The sequence below is a fragment of the Platalea leucorodia genome (genome assembly GCF_965183815.1).
Source record: "Platalea leucorodia genome assembly, chromosome: 2".
NCBI classification, from domain to species: Eukaryota; Metazoa; Chordata; class Aves; order Pelecaniformes; family Threskiornithidae; genus Platalea; species Platalea leucorodia.
The window spans coordinates 107,604,019-107,631,525 of record NC_138824.1 but is presented as its reverse complement, the minus strand read 5'-3'; the positions used below and the strand labels follow the sequence as shown (position 1 = coordinate 107,631,525).

The window sequence follows — 27,507 nt, the reverse complement described above, 5'->3', positions numbered from 1 at the left end:
ACAATTTGTAGAAAAAAACCTTAACAACATAACTCTGAAGAACAAAGTCTTTAAAGCGGTCCTTTGAGGAGGTCCAAAACAATTACCATGGTGTGGTTTCAGAGTGACAGTAATGTGACTTTGACCACAGTATCTTCTAGGGCAGTGAGAAAAGGGGACTTCCCAGAATATATACCTGTATATATGCATGCATATTTATACATTCTTTAAGTTGGCAATAGTACATTTCTATTCTTGCTAGGGAAAACACAGACCAGGAAAGTCTATAAAGCCTTTAACAGGTATGAAATCCACAGGGACCTGGGTCTTGAGTACATTCACCAGCCGGTAAGTCAGTTACTAACCCCGAATGAGCCGGCAGCTTATGGTAGCCCCCGAGAGCCTCAAGCCCGGAGCGGGAGGTGGCAGCCCCGACGGCACCGGCCGGGCGCCGCACGCCGGGCGCCTCCGCCGCTCGCTGCCCAGCGCCACGGCCGCCGGCGAAGAGGGGCGGGCGCTCCTCGGACACCGGTCCCCTGCCCACCCGAAATCGGGCCCGCCGCCCCCCGCGCAGCCGGCCGACCCCGCGGCGGGGCTGGGGCAGGGGCTGGGGCAGGGGCTAAGGCTGGGGCTGAGGCTCGGGCTGAAGCAGGGGCTGGGGCAGGGGCCGGCCGCCGTCGGGGCCGGCTGGGGGGCGGCGGGGGGCGGTGCGGGGGCGGTCCCGGCCGCCCGCCTGGGCCGGCCCTCGGCGGGGGGAGCAGATATAGGCAGGGCCGCGGGGCGGAGGGGCGGCGGTGGCGGGTAGCGGCGCGGAGCCGGGCGGGCGGCAGGCAGGCGGCCGGGCGCCCCTTCCCCGCCGGCGGGCATCGGCCTGCCCTGAGCGGCCGGGGCGCTTCGCGGAGGGGAGCCGGCAGCGGGACGGCCGCCATGGGGGCCGGAGGCGGGCTGGGGCTGGCGGCGGTGCTGGCGGCCGCCGTGCTGTGCGGGCCCGGGGGGCTCGCCGGGCGCGTCCTCAGCGGTGAGTGCGCGGGGGCGGCGGGGGGCGCGGGGCCGGGCCGGGCCGGTGTCGGCGCGGGGGCCGAGGTGGGAACTCGGCGCTCACGGGAGCAGGAACCCCCGAGGGGAAGAGCCGGGACCGGACCCACTCGTGAAATGGCCCGCGCGTTGGAGGCCGGCTGTGAAACCTGCCTCGGAGCCCGCCGCCGGAGCTGCCTCGGCGCAGCGCTGCCCGGCGGCTCCTGCGAAGCTCTCGCTGCGGCGTTGCCTTTGGTCAGCGTGTGCTGGCCCGGTGGGGCTGGCCCGGGACTAGCGCACCCCTCAGAGCTGGAAGCAGCTGTAGTGTCGGGTCTTCAGAGGCAGAAAGCTAGGCTGTCAAACTTCTGCAGCAGTCTTAGGTCAGTTCCTGCCGGTGCGGCGTTGCCTTCTACAGGCAGGTTTTTAGATTTGATGGAGTGCCTGCGTAACGTAGCTCCGTTTTAATTGCTTAAAAAGATAGAGCGTGTACTTCCTACTGCATCTTTCGGGGGAACAGCTATGCATTGAGATTTGTTTGCATCTATACAGGAATGTTTTTTCTTTGTCATATAGTTAGGAGGAAAAAGCAAACTTTGGTGAGCATACAGTAGAAATAGTTTTGTTATGTGTGGGTATATCTGCAACTCTCAAAACCGAGAGGAAGATAATACTTCAGAAATCTGTATCTGACACTTGAGCTTAGGTTTAATTTAAGAGCTGTAGGATCACCTGTGTGCTGGAAATACACCATGTGCATATGCTCAGAAGCTGCTAAATTAATGAAAAGGCTGTTTTTAATTGCATTTTGGGTCAAACCCTCCAAGCTAAAGCTTACAGGCTCTCTCAGAGGCACGTTGTGCGTGCAAGCACATGCATACATTTGTCTTGAAACAAAGATTTACACACTTGACTGCACTCGTTAACAAATCATGTGTGTAAATCTCTGTGTATGCAGGTAAGAACATGTCTCTTTACAAACTGATTCTAGAACAATGGAAATTATTTGTATACAGTTGTTTCAGAGCCTGTAGTGGCAGCATGTCAATAAAACTTTTTTGTAGGTTTTTTTTTGTAGCAAACATTTGGTTGTTGAATTCAGATAACTTTTAGTTGCTGATGGAGTACAGTCACTGACCATTTTGGTGATGTCTTATTTGAAGCAAGTTGATGTGCTGAACTGAGATGTGCTGTTGGGCTTTTGGTGAAACTATGTCTTCCAGGAAACAATAGCTAAGTAGCAGTACTTCCAGGATTTTGAAAAAGCTTGCCTGCCTGAAGTGTACTCTGAAATATTTAATCTACCTCTGTTATAGTGTGAATTGTACAGTCATATACAGTACAGCAAAGCTCTTAGTTTAACTATTTATATGAATACTATGTAACACTTTGTTATTTTAAAGAATAGTGAGGATTACTCGTCCACGAGATGCATTTTGCATTAGTAGCCTCAGCGCAGGAGTCCTATGTGGCTGAGGAAGCCCAGTCCCTTAATCTTCCAGCTGAAGCTTCTGTATTTAAGTGATACATGTAGCAAACTGAGTAGAGGTCCAGCTTTTAAAACAATGTGTAATATGTGTATACTGCTTAGTCCAGCTGTTCCTAGATGCATATAAGGCTTTGGGGTTTTGAAAGAATACAGGCTCTGCCCCATATTTCCGTGAAGCATTTCAAAGCATGTGATGAGTCTCATGTCACCGTATTATGCAGCTAATACTTGGCTGGTAGAATACAGGAGAGGATTTGAAGCCACTTTACAGAAGGAACCATTCATATACTATCAGGTGTATTAGCTGAAGTTGTATTCATTAGATAAAGATTCTCTAGACAATAACAGCCAAAGATATTTAGTACGCTTATGCCAGAATATTCTGATATACTGGCAGAAGAACTCTTGCCCCGCCCACCCCCCAAAGACCACTGCTCTACCCTGCCGCATGCACATGGATAGGTCTAGTACTAGTAGTAGTTGGCATTTTCTCAAACAAGAAATAGTACTATTGAAGTATTGGGCAGTGTGTGCTGTCCACCTGACTTCCATCTAGCTTATCTATCTTGTGTAAGAATCAAATCTTGTGTAAGAATCAACAGTTTGGACTGCTAGCAGGCTGTAAACAGGCTTACATTTAAAATAATAAGTCTACATCTTACAGACCTGTTTCTGAAAAATTGCTGATTTATTCTTCAATCATGATAATCTGGAATAAATGGAAATCTCACTGCTCTCCTTCCAAAGAAGTTAGATATATAAGTCCTCTCACTCACATAGAAACTGTTCCTGAAAGTGACTTGAGCGCTGGTCGGACCTTGTGGAAAGATTCCTGTTTACTGCAGTAAGTTAGCAGCAGGCCTAGCAATAATTGCAAAATTGCAACCATTTTGACCACAGTGTCAAGAAGGCAGAGAAGGAAGGGTCTACCTTGTCAAAATGCCATTTCCTTCGATAAGGATTTTCTGTTTCTTTTTCCAAGTATGTTAATTTTCCTAGGATATAATTAAAATGATTAATTGCATCAAACAATTCACGTTTAGGTGTTATTTCTTTGTCATCCTTAGTTTGGGAATTGTTGAAGAGAAGTAATAGAAATGCTTTGTAACTTTTAGTGTAGTTAGATGGATGTTTTGTGAGCAGTGCTCACAGCCTCCATATCAGAATATCTAGTGTTGCCAGAGAATTGATTCTTAAAGAAAAAAAATCAAAGCAGGCTCAGGAGAAACTGCTGAGTTTGCCTTGCTGTCCCATGACATCATGAAGAACGTGAAGTGATGATAATGCAGTTTGCAAAGATGCAATTACTTTAAGTATCTATTGGGCAGGAAAGATGCAAGCTAATCTTATTACTAATCATTTAACAGCCTATGTATTAATCATAGACATACTTTAATGATAGCTGTTTGCTGTCTTTTTGTATTTCTATGGCTTTTTAAATTTTGTTCTTTGCTAGTGCTATGCATCAGTAGCAGATTAAATACTGATACAGTATTTTAAAGCAATATGTATCTATTTTGGTGTAGAAGTATTTGGATATATAAAACACTAAATGAAGAAACACATTTGGTGGGTCATGAAACAACAAGAGTTGCCTCTAAACTATAGGCTTATTTGCTTCAGATGCCTTTAAGGATGTGGATATGTTCATTCAGATAGCTTATGACCGGATTTGAGTTGGTCATAAAATATTGTAAAGTAAGATAATTAAAGAAGTATCTTCATGGGTAATGAATTGAATAGAGATAACAAACCCTTTCTCAAAGGGCATAATTTAATTTAGTTCAATTGGCTTGGCCTGCTTATTACACCTGAGTTTTGTCTGTCAGACTTTACGTATTTTCTGTAGATGAAACCTTCTGCTGTGGGGGTTTTTTGGGGGGGTGGGGGGGTGGGAGGGCATGGACTGTTAAATTTAAGCTACATTTGTAGCTCAGAATTTGAGAAAGTATAATTTGAAAAAATACTGCCAGTCTCATCTACAGGATACATGTGCAACAGTTGTGTATTGAAGACATTTTGTTGCGAATGCCCAGCATTTGGTTCCATGCTGGAAAAGCTTTTAATGGACATGCAAGCCCACATGGTACAAGATCTTTTTGTTCAGTTATAGGTCTCGGTAATTGCTAAAGTTGAGCCTTTGAGAACTGCAAGGGAGGTTGGGCACTTAACTCTCCTAGACTCCTTTATGAATTCCTCTCTTTATGCACCTGTTCTGAGCAGTGTCGTCTTGGGGACAAATCAATGATCTAGGTTCTTAAAGTGAAATGAGTTGATGACTCTTGGATATAATACATGTTTGTACTAAACATGCCTTGCTCCTAACCAAGAAATTCCATAATACCCTGTGGAAAGATGCTTTGTATTAGGTAAACTGCTATGACTCATAGATGAGAACGTAGTTTTGATAACCTGAGATGTGTGATGGTGGATGAGTCCTTCTATAGCAGGGCAGAAATACTGAAATACTTAAATCAGTTTCAGAAATCAGACTTCTATATTAGAGGCGATGTCCTTTTATTAACCCTGTAAAGCTTACCTTGCCTATGGGGAAGAGTTATGCAGGTTGGCCAGACTGCAGCCCTATTCAGGGGCTAAGGAAAGAATGATGAAAAATTCTAGCATTTTGTCTCGGATGAGCATGCTACTTTTCCAGGAATACAACTTCTCCTTCTCATTGTCTTGTTTAAAGATAGAGGAAGGCATTGCAACTCTCAAACTCATGATTGCCAAGTTCCAGTACCCCACTTGGCTAACAGGCCCAAGAGAAAATACCTACCATGGAGGGGAGCTATGATAAATAACGTGGAGGACAGTATGGGTTAGTCTGCTTGTCTTTCACATGGCTTTTACTTGCTCCCAGTGAGACAAGGCTGGTGTGCTGTCCCAGTGCAGCAGCTAGGTGCAAAAAAGTGTCTCGCCTTGTTGAAGTCATGTTCTGTACCTTGACTTTACTTCTCTGTAGTTCAGGTCTGATCCCGTGTAGATCAAACTTCTTGATAATAAGATGTTTGCAGGAAAACATGTTTTGGTTCATAAAGTGCTCTATACAGCACTATTTTTTGAAACTAATTCTCATAACGACTTTTTCTTTGCAAATTTCTCATGGATCAGAAAAGAATGTATAGTACTAATGTGAAATAAGTAAGATGAAGCAATGACTTGATAATAATTTCTACACTGTAATCCCATACTCATACCTGTCACTCACTAGTTGGAAATTGAGTCACTTGCTGAAGCAGCCCCCACTTCCACCACAGATAGGCAGTAGGACCTTCAGTTCCAAGCAATCTTAAGAAACACTGAGTCCTAACTAAATAGTTGGCATGGCTCTAACTAAATCTAAATGTAGCTGCAGTATACAGCTAATCACTCTGGGCTCACTTTATAAGCAGTGAAGGAAAAAAAATAATCAGTATTTTTAGAGTGGGATTAATTTCATTTTAACATAGATCTTGAAAATACTGCAGATACACCCTAAAAATGCCTGTTTCTTGCAGTTGTCTACACAGTGAGGTTAGTGAGCCAGCTCAGATATGGACAGGTACATTATGAATGACTAAATTTTGGTGAGGTGAATCCTGTTCTATATATCTCAACTGTTTCTTCCCATACAGGGTTGTATATATGTGATGTGAATTAACCAATTGTGCTTTACTTCCATTTGACTTTATAATAAATACCCTAAGAGAAAAATATTCTAAATTTTGTCCTCCCCTCAAAGGTCCCTTCTATTTATGCCTTAAGTGAACTGTCACCAATTCTAAGATCCCATGTGGATTGGCTTTTGCCACTTTTTTAGTAGAAGGTGAATGAGCAAAGACTTGCTTGTTGCTTTCTCTTTTAATTATGGAACTACTGCAAAAAGGTGGGCACTCTATTGCACTCTTGTACTGAGATGCATATAAGGTGTTCCACCATAGGAAACTTTAAGTCTATAAACCAAGGAATTTAATATAATTTCACATCCATATATATATATATATATATATAAAAATTTTACTTACACCTGTGGCAAATATAGGTGTCTTGATAAAAAAAAAAAAATCCATGAAAATACACTTACTTGGAAAAAAGCATTCAAATTTCACTGAAAAAGAACAAGAGTATGGGTGATGCTTGCTCTGGATAAGGACTGATGAAGAGTATATTTTAATGACTAAAGATTTATGAACTACTGCCTTCTAGAGACAAAAATAAGACACAAGCAATCAGCAGAAACTATCAGAATTGCTTAAATTTATGCCTGTGAGAAATCCTGTTGAGGGAGTCTACTGATGTATATAAAATTAGGTAGGTGTGAAAATGTCTGCTGGTTTGGAACAGTAGAATAAGAATATTCCCTGCTCCCCTAGGCTGGCACACATTATACTTAGGCCATTCAGACTCCGCAATTTTTGTCAAGTCTATTCTATGACATGCTAACAACAACTTACTCGCTGCCATATTATGTCTCTTAAAAAGTATCTGGGAAATCTGTTCTGGTCTTCACAGCTTCACAGAAAACTATTGATGAAGGGACTTAATTTGCCAGTCTTGTCAGTGTTTGTGTCAGTATTTATGCTTTTTTATTAAACAGCTAAAACGATGGAACATTCTTGGTGTGTCTTTAGGCTGTGATATATAAAAAACTTACTATGTTAGTGTGTGTGTGTATAAGACTTTCCAGAAAAATTAAAACAATCAAGCAAAACCACTGCTAACAGTTTCAGCAGTAAGTGGCTTTTTTTTTTTTAAGTCCTGGGTAAATAAGCCACATCCTGGAGCAGACTTGTAGATGTTGAGATCTTTCTAACACATTGTGTTTCCTCTTAGTTAGAATAGGCTCGAATAGATTCCATTGACATTTGGGTGTTATCATTGGCCTCCCTGCTTGTGTCTGTGGAAGTGAATAGGGTTATTTATACTTGTGAAGACTGTTATACTTCAGGTAATTTTGCTTTTTTTTTTTTTAACAAACATAATTCATTGTTAGGGAAACTGATGTCCTGAGTATATATTGCAAAGGAAAATGTTTATGCTCCATGTCCTATGCTCATGGTGACTTTTCTCTTATTGCCAATTGAGAAGATGCATATTGTGCCACATTGAAATGCAAGCCTGTCATCTCTGTGGGTGCCAGCGCGAAGTTTCAAAGTGCGTTGTCCTCATCGTGCTCAGGGATGCCAAGGAGCCTGCATTGCTCACAGCGACAATGTTGCTAGACCTCTCAAAGACAGACAAGGGAAAAATATAGGTCTGACACTAGTCTCAGTTCCTTCTTAACATGGGAAAAGGGAAGGCAACTTGCAGCTTTTAGGGGGTTGTCTTGGCAACTCTGCTGGCACTTTGCATGAACCCCTAGCACAGTGCAGTTTTGCAGTGGCCCCTTACAGAAGCGAGTGGCTGTCTGCCATGATCAGCTTGGTGATATATACCCATAAAGTTCACGTGATCAGAAGAGAGAAAACCGTTATTACAGGAAAAGCTAAATGGATCTCAGGCTTTAAATTTATGATGTGCTAGTTATCTGAAACACAGATGATGCCAAAAAGTAGGTATGTTTCACTTAGACGAAAGGAAAACTGTCAGGGCTTTAATGATTTGACTGGGAGCAAAAAAGAAGTACTTGGGAAATACTTTATAGAGGTTTTTTTTGATGCTGACATATCACTCGAATCACTGACTAAAACTGTTTCAGAAAAATGGATATTTGTTTTCCAGTTGAAGACACTTACCCTGTATTGATTTACATAATTGTAATCGTATGTTTTCCTGCAAGGGTAATTATGGATGATGAAGTGTTGATTAGCTTCTAATGAGATTTAGACATCAAGCTGCTACTTTACAGCTCTGTTACCAGTGGCCTGAGATCCCTGCCATGTGTGCCAGGGCTGAGAAGCTAACTATAAGAAATAGGTGTGTTATTTTCTTTGTGAAATAAGTGAATAAGCCTATCACTGCTTGGTGAAGATGGCAGCCTTTCATGAGGGCAGGTATTCCAGTTCCCAGAACATCAAGAACAAGCCAGTCTCTGAAACACCACATCCCTGATTTTGAAAATTCAGACAAACTTGTAGTCTGCTTTGGGGAAGACACATCCTCCCAGTGTTTCATTCAACACAATGAAAAACTTATTTATGTTTTGCAGGACAAGGAATCCTTGCTTGCCTCTCCCCAAGGCCTAGAACAGTACAGGTTCTGAGCACATACAGGCTTTAAAAAACCTCCCCAAAAATAATCTATTTAGATGAATACTTGTCATCGGTTTTCATATGTATTTTTTTAACCACTTATTGCAGCAAGATAGCTGGTTAGTAAAATATGGAGGGAAGCTATCAGATTTCATTTTAATTGCATTTGTATTCAGCCAGATGGCAAAAATCCAGGTGTTAGTGGTAAGTAATATTCTTTAATATTCAAATCAACACTGCCCAATGCTCCTTTAGAAACAGACTGTCTCCTTTCTCATTGCTTGGGTTTGTGTAAGTGTGGCTCTTATGGGTCTATTGAGAACAGTTGTTATTCAGAAATAACCAAGTCAACTCCTTGTCCCCAAAAGCGCTTGGAAACACAATAGCATAACTAGGAAAGGCTGACATACAGGTGAAAACTCAATTTCAGCAATAAATGAACTGAAAAATCACTTCACATGGCAAAAGAGAAAGTAAGATGACAGGGACTGGACTGGGACAAATGTTTCTTGTGTAGCTTCATATTCAGCATAATTGTACTAAATCTCTGTATGAATGGTATAATACAGTACTTTCTTTTTACTTACGACTTCCATCATCCCCTGTTTTCTCTCTCTGCAAGAGTTGCATTAATCCTAGAGATGGCTGTCTGGCTGATGTCTGAGGACCTCTATCATCATCTTTGCTAATTCACAAGATATGGGATGGTTAATGGCTAAAGATATATCATTTAGCCTGTGTTTGAGAGAAAATAGAAAGAATTTGCCTTTTACCTATAATTTTATACATGCTATCTACAAATCTGATTTTTACATGCTTATGCCTAAGAATTTAGCAAGAAAGGGACTCCGTCATGACAAGTGTTGTAAGAAGTCTGGCTAATAGATAAGTTTTGCTTAAGAGAGGTTGGGACCAGCTTGTCTGAAGCCGCCTTAGACATTGTCTACATGCTAATGCCTGTATGATATGATGTATACAAACTGTCTGCCTCTACACATATCTACTTGAAGTACAGCTACTTAATAGGCAAATGTGGCCCTCAGTTATTTTATATAAGCCCTTAAAAGGGACTTGAAACCTTTGAAAGTTTCTCACAAAAGAAAAATCACTTTAATGGCCTCAAGCTGTGCCAGGGGAAGTTTAGGTTGGATATTAGGAAAAACGTCTTCACTGAAAGGGCAGTCAGGCACTGGAACAGGCTGCCCAGGGAAGTGGTTGAGTCTCCATCCCTGGAGGTATTTAAAAGAAGGGTAGACGTGGTGCTTAAGGACATGGTTTAGTGGTGGACTTGGTAGTGCTAGGTTAACGGTTGGACTCAATGATCTTAATGGTCTTTTCCAATGTTAACAATTCTATCATTCTATGAATTAGGCATAACCCCTAATCCAGAAACAGTATAAATCAATAATGAATGTCTCTTCTCTCTGCAGACTTGGTTATTAGGAGGGTGGGAGGAAAAAATAGCTATTAAGGTATGGAGAGTTAGCTATGAAGATATTAATACAGATACAGGCTGGCATATGATCTGTATAGCAGTTTGTATTTGAATGGCAAATTTGTTAGTACACGGAATTCCTTAAGCCGCTCGGGAGCATGATATGAGCAACATCTGTGATTTGAATACTGACTCAACTAGAGAACGATGTGTCTTCAGTATTACAAGCTTTGGGAGCGAAGATGGCAATTTGCTTTTATCATAAATGAAGACAGAACGTAATTATGAAATCTTATCACAGTAGTATTTTCTTAAAAAAGTAATATGAATCATCAAAAAAACAAATTAAATTCAGTAGATGGACACAAATATGATGCAGTAAAACATCAACAGCAGTAACATAATATATCAAAACATGACCAGTAGCTGAACCCAATCAAAATCTGACTGGATAATACAAAGGTCAGTTGACAAGATGCATCAGCTTTGAGTCAAAATGTAATTAGGAAAATTTAATACCTTTTAGCCTCTTACTGGCCGCATTCTGAAGTGCATTACTGGGACTTGGCATGAAGCAAGCTGTGACACAGGAGCAGGTGAAAACAAATTGTGCCCAGTGTCCTGCATGCTGGTTACACAGCCCCTGAGGTCAATGTGCTCATACATGCTCAAGACCAAGACTAGTCTTCATAACATAAGCAGAGAAATATTATCTAGCTAGTGGAATATTTTGGTTATTTTATGCAGATTTGTGTTTTGCTGTTATTTCATGATCACTTTCACTTAAATCCTTGTGTCTTTATTTTGTTACTTTATTTTCAGAGGCCTCCATCAGCTTCATGCTGACCTTTGGGACTCTGGTTAGCGTTAAATATTTCGCATTCCTTTGTACCAAATGCTCATCTGTGTTTTCTGCTGAATCCATTATTTTGGGAAGAAAAAAAGTCACAGTATGAAAACATCATGGACTTTTCTACAGCAGGCTTTGTGCATTCCTTTGTTCTCTCCTCACATATGCTATGCACATGCAGCTGCTGTTCCCCACTAACCTAGGTGGATGCTAATGGTAGCAGACCCTAGGCTGTATGTTAGTTTGAGGTTCAAGAGGAATAGGGATGGGATTTACCAGCAGGGAGCTTATCTTCTACCTGACATCTTCAAAACCTCCAGCTGAGTCATGTTTGTCACTCAAGATAACCTTTGTGCCCCTCATGGCCCATGGGGGTGTAGTTAGGACTGAGCCTGATGCTCTTATGGAGATGTGTCTTTGAGTTGGGCACTTTATCAGTAATTTTGCTTCTAAATGACATTTTGCTATAACTTCTGTCATGACAGACCTAAAGGAACCTATTATTTCTGTTTAATGAAGCATCTTTATTAACACATAATGGAGACATAATTGATTGAAATACCAGCTGAGAATTTGCTTGTTTCTCCTTTTCTTGAAGGAGATTTTTTTTTTCCTGCAGAATTATCTGCAGAAATGTTTTAACTAAGTATCAAGTATTTCAACTAAAAGCTCTCTTTGTTTTAATGTTGATATCAAAACATTCTACTATGGAGCTGCTTTGTGACATCCAAGGATGAAAACTGATCCATATGGATGGAGATGGTAGCTAGTACTTTTTAGAGCAAGTACTGTACACTTGCTTTCTTCAGCTAATGGGATGGTGAGACAAAGTGAGTGCAAGGGAATTTCAGCCAGTTCAGGTTCTCAGCAGTAGGCAACTAGAGCTGCTACAGCTGAGGGAGCAGGGCTGGGGCTATGTTGTATGGCTGGTGTATGCAGGAGAGGTAGAAAGAACAAACCTGGAGACGTTTCCATTAAGGAAACTGAGGTGACCTAATCTTGCAGTTTTGCAACGGGGGAAAAAAGAGAACAGTCTTTGTCTGTTAGTTGTTGCTTTAACACAGCACTCTTCCCTCAACAAGAGGCAAGAAAGCAATTGTTGATGAAAAGGTAAGGTGTGGGTTCACGACACCAAGCCAAATGTGTGTTTTGCCTCTTCTATGCCTAATTCTGACCAGGGTCTGGGCTGTTCTGCTTGGGTGAGGGAAGGTGGGTTAAGGATTAAGGAGCTGATACACTCATGAAAGGAAGGGTATAAGCACTCCACCTTCACACCTGCAGATAGTCAGGTAAGGTTGGTTGAAACCTCAACTTGTCTGAGCATTTGTAAGGCAAAATATTAAGAATGAGTTCTTAGATCTTATCAAATGAATTAATTAGACCTTTGGTTTCATGCTGAAGGGAGGACTAAATACAATAACATGCTTTTCTTTTTTTCCTTTCTGGATACCCTGTGATGAAACAATGTTTTCCTTCATGTTTTCTTTCATCTCTTAAGCAGCACAGGGAAGATTTTGTAGAAAGGTTGTAAAGGCCTAACTTGCCTATATTTATTCACGTTGCATAGTACCTTAGCCTGATTCATTCCAATAGACTTGCTTACAAATCTAGTTTCTAGTCAATTGTGACAGAAAAATTGGAATTCAATTTATACAGTTGAAATAGCAAATGATGCTTTTGAATTAACAGTGGAGTCTTGTCTGCTGCAAAGATGTTAGAAGAAGGTAAAATAGCCCATAGTTAATGTTTCCATACTTATCTTGTCTGCTATACAATGTGGTCCATTCTGTCATTTTTCACTGGTAAATTATTTCTGCTTTGTAGTTCAGAAATTAGTAGTGAAAGCTGTAAAAAATGAAGCTTGAAAACTTGACATCTCAGCGTGCTCCAAGAAGAGCACTAAAACGTCAACTGATTTGGCAGCTATTAAGGCACAACTGCAGTTTTCCATTAACACATTGAACTAGCTGTGCTACAGCAGATAAAAGTCCCCTTCAAAACAAGAAAGAAAAGATTCAGAGTAGGTCATTGCCTATACACGGGGACTAAATTAACTAGAACAAAAAAAACCTCACAGCTTCCAGAAAACTTACTATTCTGCATCACATACTTCATTCACACCAGATGGGTCTTAATGCAAAGTATTTCTTGGTTTCTTGCTGTTTTCTCTGTTGTTTTCTAGAGGTATATTCTTGCACAAGTGATCAGCTTGTAAGGAGAAAACTATTCCTTTTGCCACAGGTGTAGAGAGCAACAAATGAAAGAAGTAATTTAGGAGTTGGATTGTATGCAAATTTTCACTTGTTCAATTCTTTCACTTCATAATACTTGATTTTAGAGTTATTTAACCCTGAACAAACATCTGCAATAACAATAGTATGCTCAAAAATGATTGCGATCAGTTTAGGGGAAGAAAAAAAGTCTTCACACGAAGGCTTCAAGTAACTCACTAACCCTTTGAGATAAACCCTTAGGTACAGATTAGGCCATCACATCTGTATTCTGGATAACTCCAAGGAGGCTTCCTACTCTGTGGGCACAACAGGGGCAAGCTGTTACTGGACTCCACAAAACTGGCATGTATTAGGGGCTGCAGTGGCACCTATCGAGCAGCTCTGCTGCTGTTGTGCATCACAAGTGCCTGTCCTTCCCCTCTGAGCTCCATATAGTGCCACCTGGTTTCCTCAGCTTGGTGTGGGTGATGGAGCTGAGCCTTGACACTGATGCAGCCTCCGTATTGGACCAGCATGCAGCACAACTTACAGCTTATGGACATGAGCCTTATAGCAGCTCAGAAACAGCACGTGCCATTTGGCAATGTGGGTCTCTGCAGGAGCTGACTGGAAGATAAGTACACTGAAGAAGTTTGGTCAGTTAGCCAGCAAGGACCCATTTGTCCTGTTGGAGAGGTCATTTGATTGAGGTTTTGGGACAGTCAAAGAAGAGCAGAGCCTGCATGTGAGAATGGAGAGTGAGGGAGGCACTTCAGCCACCTGAGAAACACGGGGAAGGGGAGCGCATGTGTGTGTTACGGATGGAAAGCTAGCTATTTTCCCATGAAAGGGAGGTGCAGCACAGGAATTGAGATCAGTCGTGGCCAGCCCACTCATCTCAGTGGATTGAACATTCCTGCTCGACTGAAATTGTGATGGTGGTATTTTGATACCTGAATTTTCTCATGACTTCCTACTTGGTGTCAAGGAGGAGTATGTGCACGGAATGAAAGGAATCATAAATGCGTTATTCTGAAAATTGTCTGGGAAATAAAAAGAACAAGACAATGGACAAAGGACTCTCCATAATTTTGCACATACATCTTGAATTAATGCTTTGAACCCAATCTTTAATTAGAGGGAGAGGTGTGGTCCCTTTTCCTTGTAAATGATTAGTGTCCTACATAATTCAGTGCTAGCCTTTGGATGTTTGCACTGCTATGTACATATGTGTACTCTGGCAATAAGCCATAGTCACTCACCCAGTGGCAAGGATTAAAATGTTGAACAGCTCCTCCTTCTCTGTGCACTGTGTTCTGTCAATGAGACAGACCTCCTGAGGAAAATAAAAAGGTGGTGATCACATTTGCAAAATTTGAATCACATTATAAATGAAGGGAATGAGCTGTGATTTCACATGCAGCTTTCATTCTTGCACTTCCCACTTTTGAGCATTTAGTGTTATCACTTTGTTACTTTGATAATAGGGGTAGTTTTTGTTCCGAGGATTCTTATGAAGAAACCCATTATTTTATATGCATCTGTAACAAAGGGTCTGCTCCTTGATTCTTCAGGATCATTGCCCAGCTCGGACTATGGCTCTTACTGCATTCATTGATAGCAAGGCTCTTAACCTATATGAATAAAGGGAAATGGCAGGAAAGGAATTGGGACATACACAGCATCGTCAGGATGTTATCAGAGAAAGTCCAAATAGGTGGACTCTCAAAAATTTTTTTATATATATATATAAAAAAACCCCTTCTTCTGTCCCCTAATAAACATACTGGAGTTCAGTTGCAGCTGATAAGTGAGTTTGTTCATTCTACATCTTGTATATGTTGAATAAACTATAGAGAATCTCACAGGTGAAGAAAATTATAATTATTTATCCTTTTTAGGAAAAAGGCATGTGTCTTTCTCAGCCAAAGAACTGGAAGGGGAAAAAAAAAAAACAACAAAAACCATTATTTCGTCACTTGGCTTTTGATTCTTTCCACAGACACCACTCTGAAGGGAAAGGAAAAACTGGATTGAATGCAGTAGATACAGTGCTTTTTGAAAGCATCACAGGGCTTCTTTATGGTATCTGGATAGTGTTGTGATATCTGCTAATATCTGGAGTTTCTGTTGGCTGTGTTAAGGGATGTTGAGTGTGACTGCCTCCTCCAGCACCTCCAGTCCCAGGACTCCCTTCTGCCTGGCTGCTGGTGCCCACCTTGGTACCCAGCGCCTCTCTGAGCTGAGGGATGTGGCTGCTGCGTTCCCCTTTGCTGGTTCAACCAGTAGCAAAGCTGAGCAGGTATCCCAGTGCCACGCAGACAGGACAATGGCAGGGCCATAACACAGGTTGCCACAGACAAGGCGCTGCCTTCAACAGCACCCAAGTGCAGGACCCACATGAAACGTAAACATAGACAGCCGAGTGCCTTCCTCCTCTTCGGCTGGTAGAGATAGAAAGTCACTAGGGAAGGGACATGTCCAGACCCACACGCACTCCCCATTTTACACGCAACCAGCCCCTTTTATACCCGTCTCTGTCCGTTCCCCCTTTGTTCCTCCCCTTTTCCTAACCCTGCATGGTCCCTGATCAGATTGCATAGTCCCACCAACCTCCCTGACATTCTGGGTCCCCAGGTGTTCATCCTTATGAAGTTGCAAAGTCCTGTTTGCCTGTAGTTTTTTGATAGCCCACCAATTATTGTGTCTGATGAGGGGTTTTTTTCTTTTCTCTTTCTTCGTTAAGTTTTCCCATCAGGTTTGTATCTCTCTATTTTTTTTATGGCTTCCTCCTTTTCTTATTATCCCTTTTTGCACTGAAAAAGTCATTGACCAGATACCCTTAAAGGACCAGACACTCTCTCCTTCCACACACCCTTACAGGTTGTATTTAAACACATTATAGCGAAGAGTAGCTATGAGGTCCTTGTGAATACACCCTCTCAAGGTTAGATAGTAGAATCAAGAAAGTGCTAGCTGCTTCTTGCCACTAAAATTGAGAATTTAAAACATTTTTTTCTGATCAGGTAGCTTCGATTACCAAATAGAAGTGGAGTTGGTCCTTTAGTATGAAACAGTTAAGAAAATACCCTCCAAATAGATCCTGGCTTTAACAGCGGGGCCTGATGGTACAGTCATTAAAGTAGAGAACGTTCTTCGAGAAGTCAGTGGGAGTTTTCAGTGTCTTGCAGAGTTTCACAGGCCTTGGGAAGAAAGCCATAGATTCTCATGAACTGTATGATATTTGCAGATTAAAGCTAAGCTTTTCAGCAGTGTCACTGTATCACCGTGAGCCCTTTCATAGAGGGGCACAAGAAAAAACCTAGTGTCCGTCTCCATCACAGCATCTATGCATGCTGTGGTGTATTTTTCTTCAGTTGTGATATTCATTATTATACTCTAAATACTCTCATATTTATATTTTTCAGGTCAAAAGGTGTGCTATGGTGACCTCAAGCATTCTTGTTACAAGTTAGCTTATTTCCAGGACTTATCTAGACGTGTGGGCTTTCAGGAGGCCCGCCAAGCTTGTGAAATTGATGGTGGGGCTTTACTGAGCCTGGAAAGTGAAGCTGAGCAGCAACTAATAGAAAACATGTTGCAAAACCTCACTAAGTCAGGCTCCGGGATTTCTGATGGTGATTTCTGGATTGGGTTGTGGAGAAGTGGCGATGGACTGGCCACCTCAAGTGCTTGCCCTGACCTCTACCAGTGGGCTGATGGAAGTATTTCACCATTCAGGTAAGTCTGTAAAACTGCTTATTGAGAAGGTTTCATGGAAAGAAATGGAGAGTGAAATGCCCAGCAAGTCTTCTTGAAAGAAGCTTGAAGACTTGCTGCCCCATGAAGTTAGTAGCATCCCTTCTTAACTTCTCCAGATAAAAGGGAGCTGACAACCAGGGTTTTGAATTTGAAGCTGTAAAAGGATGGCATAGTGTGGCTTCAGCCTACAATTTTCTTTGCTCCCATCTCATGAGTTTGCCTCTGTATGGCTTTTAGAGGATTTAAGATGCGATCTGAAAGCAGCCAGACAAATTCTGCAAGACTCTGGCCACCTTGAGTCAGGGAGCCAGCCACCAAGTAAATTAATGCATGTTACTTAGTGTAAATTGTTCTGTTTCTACCTTGTCTTTTGAAAAGCCTTTAATTTCCTGGTTAAGCAGAAGGCCAGAGTAGCAGCAGCTCACAAGACTCAGGACAAGGGGACAGGTAAGGGTCAGATAGGAAGGAAAACAGGTAACAGAGCAGTAGGGTGTTATTTCTGCAGAGGCACTTTGGTCAGAATTTTTTCTAAGATCCACAGATACGGACCCCAGGCCCTAAACTCCTTTCACAGAGGAGTTGTGGGAAATGCAGCATATCTTTGAAGAGGATGGGGCTGTTGGGGTTGACATGTTTTCACTGATGTAAACTTCTTTCCTTGGCATCCTGATGAACCTTACCTTCAAAATTTGAAACTTTGTCTTTATGTGTATGGCTAGAAATTGGTATACAGATGAGCCTTCCTGTGGAAGTGAAGCCTGTGTTGTGATGTATCATCAGCCAACGGCAAACCCTGGTCTGGGAGGACCATACCTTTATCAATGGAATGATGACAGATGCAACATGAAGCACAATTTTATCTGCAAGTATGGCCCAGGTAGGTGAAACTAAAGTTATATTTCACAGGTGGGACGCTTTCTTAGAAAAAACAATTGCCTTTTGTTTTGTGAAGGCATCTGTAAACGTCTTGTGGCCTGTGTTATTGATTCCTTTGGCATGTGAGTGGCTGAGCTGACATTAACAGGGGATGTAATACATCAAATCTGGTGGTAATTTAACTAAACCTGTCGGTATCCAATAAGAATGTTTTCAAGGTTAGCTTCACTTTCATGCATTCCCAGGTTTACTTTGATTTAACTCATTCATTAGTTATTTTATTCTCCACAAAGTGTTTTAAGCAGCCATTTACTACTTCCCTTGCCTGTTATCAAGTGGGATAACCAAGACATCTCTTGGTCCTACTGTAAAAAAATTACAATGTCCTTGCACTTTCAGACCTCTGACATTTTATACCAACTTATGTGTGATGGCTGTTTCTGAAAGTCTTGACTTAAAGAGAGAAAATAGAAGTTCAGAACAGCAGGAAGAAAATTCTGCATTCATACATGTAGATTTATAGATATGAAAAGCAGATGCACAATAGTTCAGATGGTGACAGAAGAAGCCAGATCTTAAGCAATTTGGCTGTACTTCCAGACGTGACATAGATTCTGTATATGTCAGTAGAGGAAACATAAACTATAAACTAGAACTTTGTGCAAACAGAAAAAGGACGTGAAAAGTAAACTTTCAAGTTGAGCCTGTAACAGTTTCTACTTTTGGTGGTACTTACAGTAAATGAAAACATGTTTTTCAGCAGGATCATGCAAAAATTTTCAAATAATTTATGGTGTGTCTGCTTTTCAAAAACTAAGCTGAAAGTCAGAATGCATATGAAATCCTACTCTTGGCAGCTATTTGACCTACCTAATTCTTCAGTTTCCTACCTGCTATCTCTATGCTCATGATCTAGCAATAATCACACTGTAGAGATTTGTCTGTCTGTAGAGATCCAGGCTGTTTTCTTCCTCCGGTTTTGGTGGATAGTTTTCTCATTCTCAGTGTCTAGTATCTTAATGGAGATATTAATGGCAATTAATATTGCAAGCAAATATTAAATAGTTGGAATGCTTGATATACCCATACATTTTATCCCAACCCCCCAAATCTGTTTCTGCTTCTAAAATTATTAGTGACTATCACTGTCTTATGGTGATCAGTTATCATCTTGGTCACACAGGCTGTTCAAGGAACTCTGATGTATACAATTTTATTACTTTTACAACTGATCACAATTATTTTGAAATAAGAGAACACAATAAAAAATGTTTTAAGTTGTTAAAATAACAACATTTTTACGTCAGAAAATGCAGGTTTGGTTAAGAGGGCTCAGTTTCAAGTATATTTCATATCTTTAAAAACAAATTTAATTGAAATAATTATTCTGTAATAGTGAACTACTTACCATTCTAGTTGTGATGTGATAATTGTTTTTTCCTGTTGCTTTCACCATCTGAAAAAATGCCGAGTATTTTTGGATTGGCAGAAAAAAAAGTGATAACAGTAACAATGAAAACGAATTTGTATTTCTTTCACTATGCAGAAATAGATTACTAGTGTATAATGAGGCATATAATAAGGGAAACAATATATAGATAGATTATTATTAGGACTGACATTGTTACGCAGCTAAATACAGTGCTGCTGAATTGTAGCTATTTATTTTTCAAGCTGTTGGAATTGTGCTCTTTAGGAAAATAGGCTATTCTCCAGAAATGTATTTTTCTATCCCATGGAGAAGAAGAGTAGATGCATAAATGTATATAAATAGGTATATGACATTTCTTTCACTGCCTGAAGAAAGTACCACAGCATTTGTAAGAAAATTACATTTGCTATCTAAAACCTAGTGAGACTTACAAATGACCTTACCCCCCCCCCATCACTGTAATAGCTTCAACATCAGCCATTTGCAATACAAAATACATACATTTTACCAGGAGTATTAAAGTGCCACATGCGTATTGAATTTCACTTTGTTATCTGAGTATATTGTTTTTCCCAACTTTCCTGTCTGTTTTGAGTATATGGTGTATGATACCGGTCATAGGCCAAAATGCAGAGGTTGTAGGTAACCACGATGAAGTTGAATATAATTGCAGCAGCAACTACATTTCTGGTAGTCACTTCCATTTTTCTAAACCCTCTTTATAGTACCTCCCTTGACAGCATTTACTGTTGCAATGCTCACTCTGGCTTTAGATCATATTGATCATTCAGCGCTCTTTAAATTTAATTATAGGTTGGTAATTGCAACCACATTTAGTTCCTGTCCAGCTCCTGTAGGTTTGATTATGCAATCAAATTAAAAACTCATCTCCTCTTCTGCTATCTAGAGCCAGCAACTCAGTTCTTTGTGGTGTTTTGATATCTTTCTTTATATATGGCCGAATGTAGATGTTTTTTAGCAGAGTAGATGAAATAATTGTCTTTGTTCTAGTAGGCTTTATTGCTTCTTCGATTTCTCCCAGCATTTTGTGTTTATCAGGACATTTGGATCTGCAGGCTAATGGTACTATACTATTAATATAATCTTATGATAAAGGCATGGTATTCTAAAAATCATGCAGATGCCACTCCTATGCCCATCCTTTCAATATGAGGTAATTATTTCTGTAATCTTTGTAAACTTTTAGTTGTAACGATAGCCATAAGTAAACTTGCAAGCCTCTGCAATGTAGCTCAAAGCCATGAAGTGGTTCTCCAGTTTCTGATGCATTACAAGAAATATGGTATATCATTCCTCTTTTAATAATTTCACTTCCTTATGTGATGTGTTAGTACCCTCTGCCCATGATTTGTATTTTAGGGCTGCCTGTTGCAAAACCAAACTATATGAAGCTAACATGTAACCTCACAAACTTGTGCTGCTTTGTTTTGCTTCATAGCCAACATTCTGTAAGCATTATTTTGAAAATGTGAATAAGATTTAAGTTTTAATCAAGAACACTTCCTATCATATTGTTTTAGGATCATCTGCACAAATGAAACTTTGAATATGTTAGGAGTTTTATTCAGCACAAGAAATTAAGTGATGTAGCCAGTAACCTAGCAGAGGCCACCAAGAATTGGAACTAGAATAAACTATAGCCCTTTTCTAAGGAGCAAAAAAGTATGAACTAGAAGTGATTTGACACTAGTTTGCAAATAGTTTTTGGTAAAAAGATTAAATGCCGAAGAATTAAGCAATTATTGCTCTGGAGACTGTATCCATTTCTGTGTTACTGCATGCAAAATAATGAAAACATCTGTTTTATTACACACAATTTTCATTCTTCAACAATTGATTTCAAATATTGATTTAACAGATAATGTCTTAGAAAAAGAATTAGGAGACAGAGTGGAGCCAGATTACGGTAAGAAATTTTGAAACATTAAACTGAGTTGCAATGGTAAATACATAATTATAAGGATAGCTTACAATAACCTCCAAAGTTACTCAAGTTTAACAGCCATAGTTTAGAACTGGAACATAGGAAAAATGAATCCTTTAGAGAGCAATAGCTACAAATATATGGCTATTGTTCCAAATAGCACTGCTCATAACTCTTGTTCCAGATGTAATGCTAATTTTGCAATAAAATCCTGTTTACGTGTTTGTATCCAGCAGTTCAATCAATCCTGAAACTGTTTATTTTTCCAATGTAAGTTAAAACGTAATTACTATTAATTTATTTAACAACATAACAGCCATATTTTGTACTCACCATTTTCCTAAAATGTTTGATATCCTTTTCAGGTATTTTTCCAACGGTGCCAGCAGGAAATCCTTATGACACAAGTAAACCAGAAGATCAGTATCATGTTATTGCTACTGAAACAGGTAATGTGTTGAATGAATTGAGTGTTCTGGTAAAAATATTAGCAGTGGACTCAGTTAAATTAATCTTTAACAACTTCCATTATTGTCAATGGGAGGAAGCAGTCTGTTTCCCCAGGAAGTGCTCTGAAAAAGTACACTTGCGAATAACATTTCAAAAGTTTTAGTCAGTCTTCTTCGTAACTGTGGAAACAAATTATTTCCATGTCTCCCCAAACTTTGATCCAAATCTACAGTTTAGCAGTCCTTGAAATCTGCACTGTTGTCTCTGACCCTGGTGAGTCTCTGTCAAGACGCAAGATTTCACCGGTGTTCACCCAGCTGTGGAGCATCTCCTGCTAGGCTGTGGTAACCCATGCCTTGCCTCTCTCTGTCTCCTCCCCAACCCGTGTAACAAACATATGGTGCATACATTATCTTTTATATCTGATACCTGGGGCTCACAAAAAAGGCACAACTGAATTTTTCCTAACAGATAGGGCATGATGTTTTCAGTTATCTGCAGAATAAGCACTGTGCCATAGCTCCCCCCAGTACCCTGTGTTTTAAGGAATACCACGTGCTAAAAGGAGTTAAATGCTTTGGTGAGCTTTCTAGCAGAGATGGCGCTTGATATTTTGAAAATGGATACCTACTGCCTAGGAGCTTGCTGTAATGCTCCCAGCTCCTTCATTTAGCAATTTATGGGTAAGAAAGTGTCCACAATTTGTACGTCAAATGTATACTGTTATAAAACATGGGCATATAGTTACTGAAAAACAGTCAGACCCTTTCTGGAAGCTGTAGACCCCCTCCTCTATTGTAGGCAGATAATGGAGTGCCAGCTTGTACCATTTCCCTCTCCTTTTGCCCAGGGACCTGCAGAGGAGCACCTTTAGCGCTCTCATTAGTTAAGGACAGTGTACATTTGTCTTTTAAGGGGAATGGGGAGATAAGAGCAGGGTTTGTTCCTCTTGTGGTCCTGCATGGGTGGGAATCCAACACGTAAGGGCCACTGAGTAGACAGGTTATATGGACTGTAAAAAATAATAGGCTGTGAAATTTAATCTCTTTAAATATTTGAATTTTCAATTATAAAGTTGGAAATCTCACATTGGTGCACATAGAAAATATCAGAATTTAAGTCCTTAAGATATGTTCTGCACATTGCTGGAGAAGTACTATTTTATTCTTGATATGGCTGAGTCATCTTTTTGGAGCTCTTCCTAGAGAAGGAATGTGTAAATGTTCTTTTGTGTAATTTAATGTATTTCTGATATTTCACTACAGATTTTTACTCATGTGGTTTAGAGTATTTCAACATGGGAGATATTAATGAGAACTTTTTGTCATTGTAGGTATAATTCCAAATCTAATTTATGTTGTAATACCCACTATACCACTACTGCTGTTGATACTGGTGGCTTTTGGGACTTGCTGTTTCCAGATGCTTCATAAAAGGTAAAATATGCTAACCCAAAATGGTCTTATAATGCAGAATTCATGTTTCCATTGGCAAGCTATTCATACTGAAAGACTGATTACATCTGTCCCCAAATATGCAAATAAGCATCTTTTCATCTATTAAAATACAAGTAGTTTACAGCTGAACATTCACCATCAGGCTTTTCCACAATACACTGAAATAATTCCAGGTCTCTCAAAGTATATTGCCATTAGGACTTCACCTGTTTCTGAAGAAGATATCTTTGCTGACTATTTGATATGCTGAGCTACTGTCAGCACTTTTACTTCCCCTCTTCCATCATGATTACCATGTATACAGCATCTGGGCTTTGGGGAATAATACTGGGATCCTCACTGATACAGGGCGAACTCAAGGACTTACCTCAGTTTCTGACCAAAAGTGCAGTTTTTTCCAAGGATAAACCTAAGGCGGCAGCAGCTGTTTAATGCGCCTCCCATATGAGCAACAGATGGGCCACTGGAGCAGACAAATTGAAAGCAAAAAGCAAAAACGTGTTTTGAGCCACACACCAGTGCAACTCCTTTGTACATCATGTATCTGTCAAAGAAGGTGCATAAAGTGAATAGATATGTGTACATAGATGTAGTATCGAACAGATGTATTATTATGCAAATAGGAAACATTTCAGCCTATGAAACAGGATATATTTTGATCCATGCTTTAAAATTCTTTGGACTTTTTATCTTTCTCAAAATATGATATACCAAGATATGACAACATATAATTTTTTTTCTGAACTAATATTTTTGAAACTTTCAAGGATACTTTTCATTCTGCAGGTTTTTTTCCTGAAGCATTCTCAAGTAAATGTAATCCAGAAAAGTTTAAACTGAAATATATTTTATGGATAAACACTATTTTGGTAAAATAACAAGAGTAATAAACAGATTCACAAGCTGTTATCCCTTTTGAAGAGCAGGAATACTAGTAAGGAATACATCAGTATTTTAGGAAATTAGGAAAAAAAAATCCTCCTTGCTTTTAGTCTTTTTTTCTTTGTGTTTTTTATTTAGCATTTTCTGCAAACAGCTGAAATACCTTATTTCAAGTGAAAAAACACTCCAAATGTCAAGTCTGCTTATATCTGTATGAGTGAGTGTACACTGATGTTTGCAGCACTCCTTAGTGATGTGTCTCATCATTGAAACAAGTGAACATAAAGAAAAGATATTATGCGATCTGCATCATAAACTAGATTGTATCTTTGTTATGCACTTTCCTATAAAGAAAAGGAAAGTGTGCACCTTCCAACCTGTCTTATGGCAGGCAAATTCAGTGTTGTGAAAGGTTGTATCCAAACCTCAGTGCTGGGGCTATAGAAGATTGGAAAGTCAAAGCAAAAAGAGTAATAAAGGAATCATATGTATAACAATAGCAATTATATAAGTAATCTGACTCTGGAACCCTTATTACAATGGACCTGCATTTCTTGGTAAGTATGATATGCATGTTCATACCTTTTCTGGCAGCTCTTTCTTTCCCCAGAAAAGGTTCAGCTCTCAAATACTCCTGGGAAAACAATGAGAGATTCATGGCCCACTGAAATCAATAGAAATAATAGTGTTGACTTCAGTGGGCTTTGATCAGGCCTTTGATGCTATAGCATTTCATCCAGAAGTAATTCATCTGAACTTCCAAGACTTAAAAATTGCAGGACACAGATACTGGAAATTCAGCTTGGAAGATTGTACTTTTTCTGTTAGCTGATTAGTTTGGTAGGTTAAATGATGCAAATATCAGGGAGAAAATGGATTTGAATCAAAACAGATTTTTTCAGGATGTTCGTTTTGGCTTGCACCAAAGCTTTTAATTAAAGAAAATAAAACAAATTTTCTTTAAAATCCATTTACGTCAAAAGAGGATATTCTGGTATCACCAAAAATGAAGGATTTTCTTTTTTATATCTGTTGAAACAGAACTTTGTTTTTAAAAAATGTTTCCCCATCTATTTTCAGTTATATTTCCACCTTGCGTGAATCATTTTGGTTCATCACGAATACACAGTTCTTGGGTAAAAAGCAAATGAAAAAAAGAGGCAACCACTTGAACTGATCATCTGGACACTGTAGAGCTTTAGGAAAGGGATTCTGTCCTGCTGGGGAAGGAGGGATCCCCAACTTTCCAAATGAACCTGACTTCTCATTCTTTTTTAGGCTTCCACAACATGGTGACCTTTCCTCTGAAAGCCACAATCCATGGCCAACCAGGACATGCCTAGCTTGAAAGGTCATGACTAATTTTGCCTGGCATTGGGCTCTTAAAGGGTAGTAATAAGGCAAAGCAAAACATCTTCCCTGTAGCTAGTAGAAATGATCAGCTCATTCATGCTTAGATGCTCTCCCTTTCATTTCTTCCAGGGAAGCAAGGAGAAACTGCTTCAAAGACCCATCTCCATTATCATCTGAATGCCTTGCAGAAAGTTTAAATTCCAACCTGGTATATTTCTCAGTTTCTATGATTGCATTTGATGGTCAAAACAGTGATATGCTCAAGCTATTTATTGCATCTTCCTTACCTTTCTTACTAAAACCTATTTCCTGAACCAGATGTATAGCTGTTTAAAATCAGCGTAGGTTCACTGAAGATAAGCTCATTTTATACAGCTAAAGTTCTCATCCAAGGTATTTAGAAATTGTTCCTGCTGTGTGGCAGGGACTCTTCAGTCAAAGCATTTCATCATTAATTTACAAAATATGCCTGATTTTGCTGTATTAATCTGGAAGGAAGTAGTGAATCAGTTTCTTAAAGAAAGAGGTGCTGAAACTACTTGATTCATTGCGATTGCTATGTTTATAGCATTGTGGCCTGATCTAAAGTCCACTGAAACCAATGGGAGTCTTTTCAATTACTCCAATGGGCTCAGGTACATAATGCATTACTTTGTAGGGCTTCAGAGGTAAGTCTGGAGGGACTAAAAACTACTGTACCGTCCAGCTCCCTCAAAGTACATTTTAAATCAACTCAGACTTGCTTACATTTACACACCAGGAAGGTAGTAAAACTGAATATATAGGACTGTTGGGATCTTGACTCTCAGGTTTCCAACTTACAGAATTATGTAGGGCTACTTCTCCTCCTCTGTTTTTTACTTAATTGGAAAAAAAAAAAATCAGTGTGAAATATTCTGGCCAGAGACTAAAACGTTCTGATTGAAATGCAGCTGCAGTGGCTCATGAAGTGCCTTTTCTTTTCAGTAGACTGCAGTGCACTATCCTCTGCCATCTAAGCACAGGAAGGTGGTGTGTTGTGGCAGTTGTAGCAGAGATGCTAGCCACGTGGAAAGACTGGCTTCAACTTACACGGTACCTCAGGGTTCCCTGTAAGGATTAGAGTGAACATTTTTGCAGTGTTGCAGAGCAAGTACTTTTGGAACCAGTTTTATCTTTTTTATTAAAAAACCAACAAAAACAACAACAAAAAAAACAATCAGAAAAACTACTATTGGTAGTTTTGAATGAAAACTAGGCCTAAGGAAGCTTTCTACCAGTCATTCATTGCTAGGAGTCTGATTCATGCACCATTACTTCATTAGAAGTTAGGTCAAGCCCAGAAGGGAAGAGGCTTTCTGGAATACGGGTACACGCTGGCATCCATTAGTGTAGCGTGGTCATGGGGGTGCAGCTCCAAGATGTGCGTGGGCAGGGTTGCAGTAGCCCCCCGGGGTGGGTGGGCTGGACCCTGAGCACATTGGACATGGGCTCGGGGGCATGTGTGTTCCCGTCCCCCGTATGTTCCCCCGGACAAGGGAAGCGCCCAGCCTCCCACCACCCTGGTCAAACAGTGTCCACAGCCATCTCTGAAAAGACCACTCTGTATGAGTAAGTGTCGATGAATGTGAACTGGAAAACAAAAACCCCAAAAAACGAATGACATCCCCTCCTCCCCCCCCCCCCCCCCAAAAAAAACCCCCAAAAAAACCAAAAAAAAACCACCACAAAAAAAACCCCAAAACCAGGCCAAGTCAGCTCAGTTCCTGGGAGGAGCGCTGCTAAGCAGGGTGGTCTGGTAACTTTGGTAACAGTTGTTCACCTCGACCCACCGCTGCGGTGCTATGCTTGGCGCAGCACGGGCATGACCCTTTTGTGGATGGGGAGCCTAGGCTATGAAAGCAACCAAGATGGCCTTCAAATAGGGGATGAAATACCCAGGTCTGATCACAAACCTGAATCGGGACTGCAAAGGCACACATGCACTGAAAATAGTTTATATTTTTATTTTTCAGTAAAGGAAGAACAAAAACCAGTCCAAACCAGTCCACACTATGGATTTCAAAGACGCCTAGGAAGGACAGTAGCATGGAGGTATAATGATTTACTGACTGAAAACAGAAAAAATAACATTTTGCAGTCAGGCTGTATTATAATGTCATCAAAGAACATTAGCTTGGAATGGCTTGAAAATGCAAAGGATCTACAAGAATGAACTGTA

The 27,507-nt window shown here is 40.2% G+C and overlaps 1 protein-coding gene across 2 annotated transcripts; it reads left to right on the top strand.

The window, feature by feature from the left end:
* Positions 1-906: 906 nt before the first annotated feature.
* CHODL (chondrolectin) lies at positions 907-27,507 on the top strand (the record flags this gene model as incomplete). Of its 2 annotated transcripts, none has more annotated exons than XM_082333342.1 (7): positions 907-997; positions 16,579-16,891; positions 17,632-17,789; positions 21,100-21,147; positions 21,531-21,614; positions 22,949-23,051; positions 27,302-27,507. In XM_082333342.1, the coding sequence occupies 7 exons, from the start codon at positions 907-909 to the stop codon at positions 27,384-27,386; spliced, it is 882 nt and encodes a 293-aa protein (XP_082189468.1). In that variant the 3' UTR covers positions 27,387-27,507. The 2 variants fall into 2 exon arrangements, with proteins under 2 accessions (XP_082189468.1, XP_082189467.1); XM_082333341.1 differs by having other exon boundaries at positions 21,085-21,147.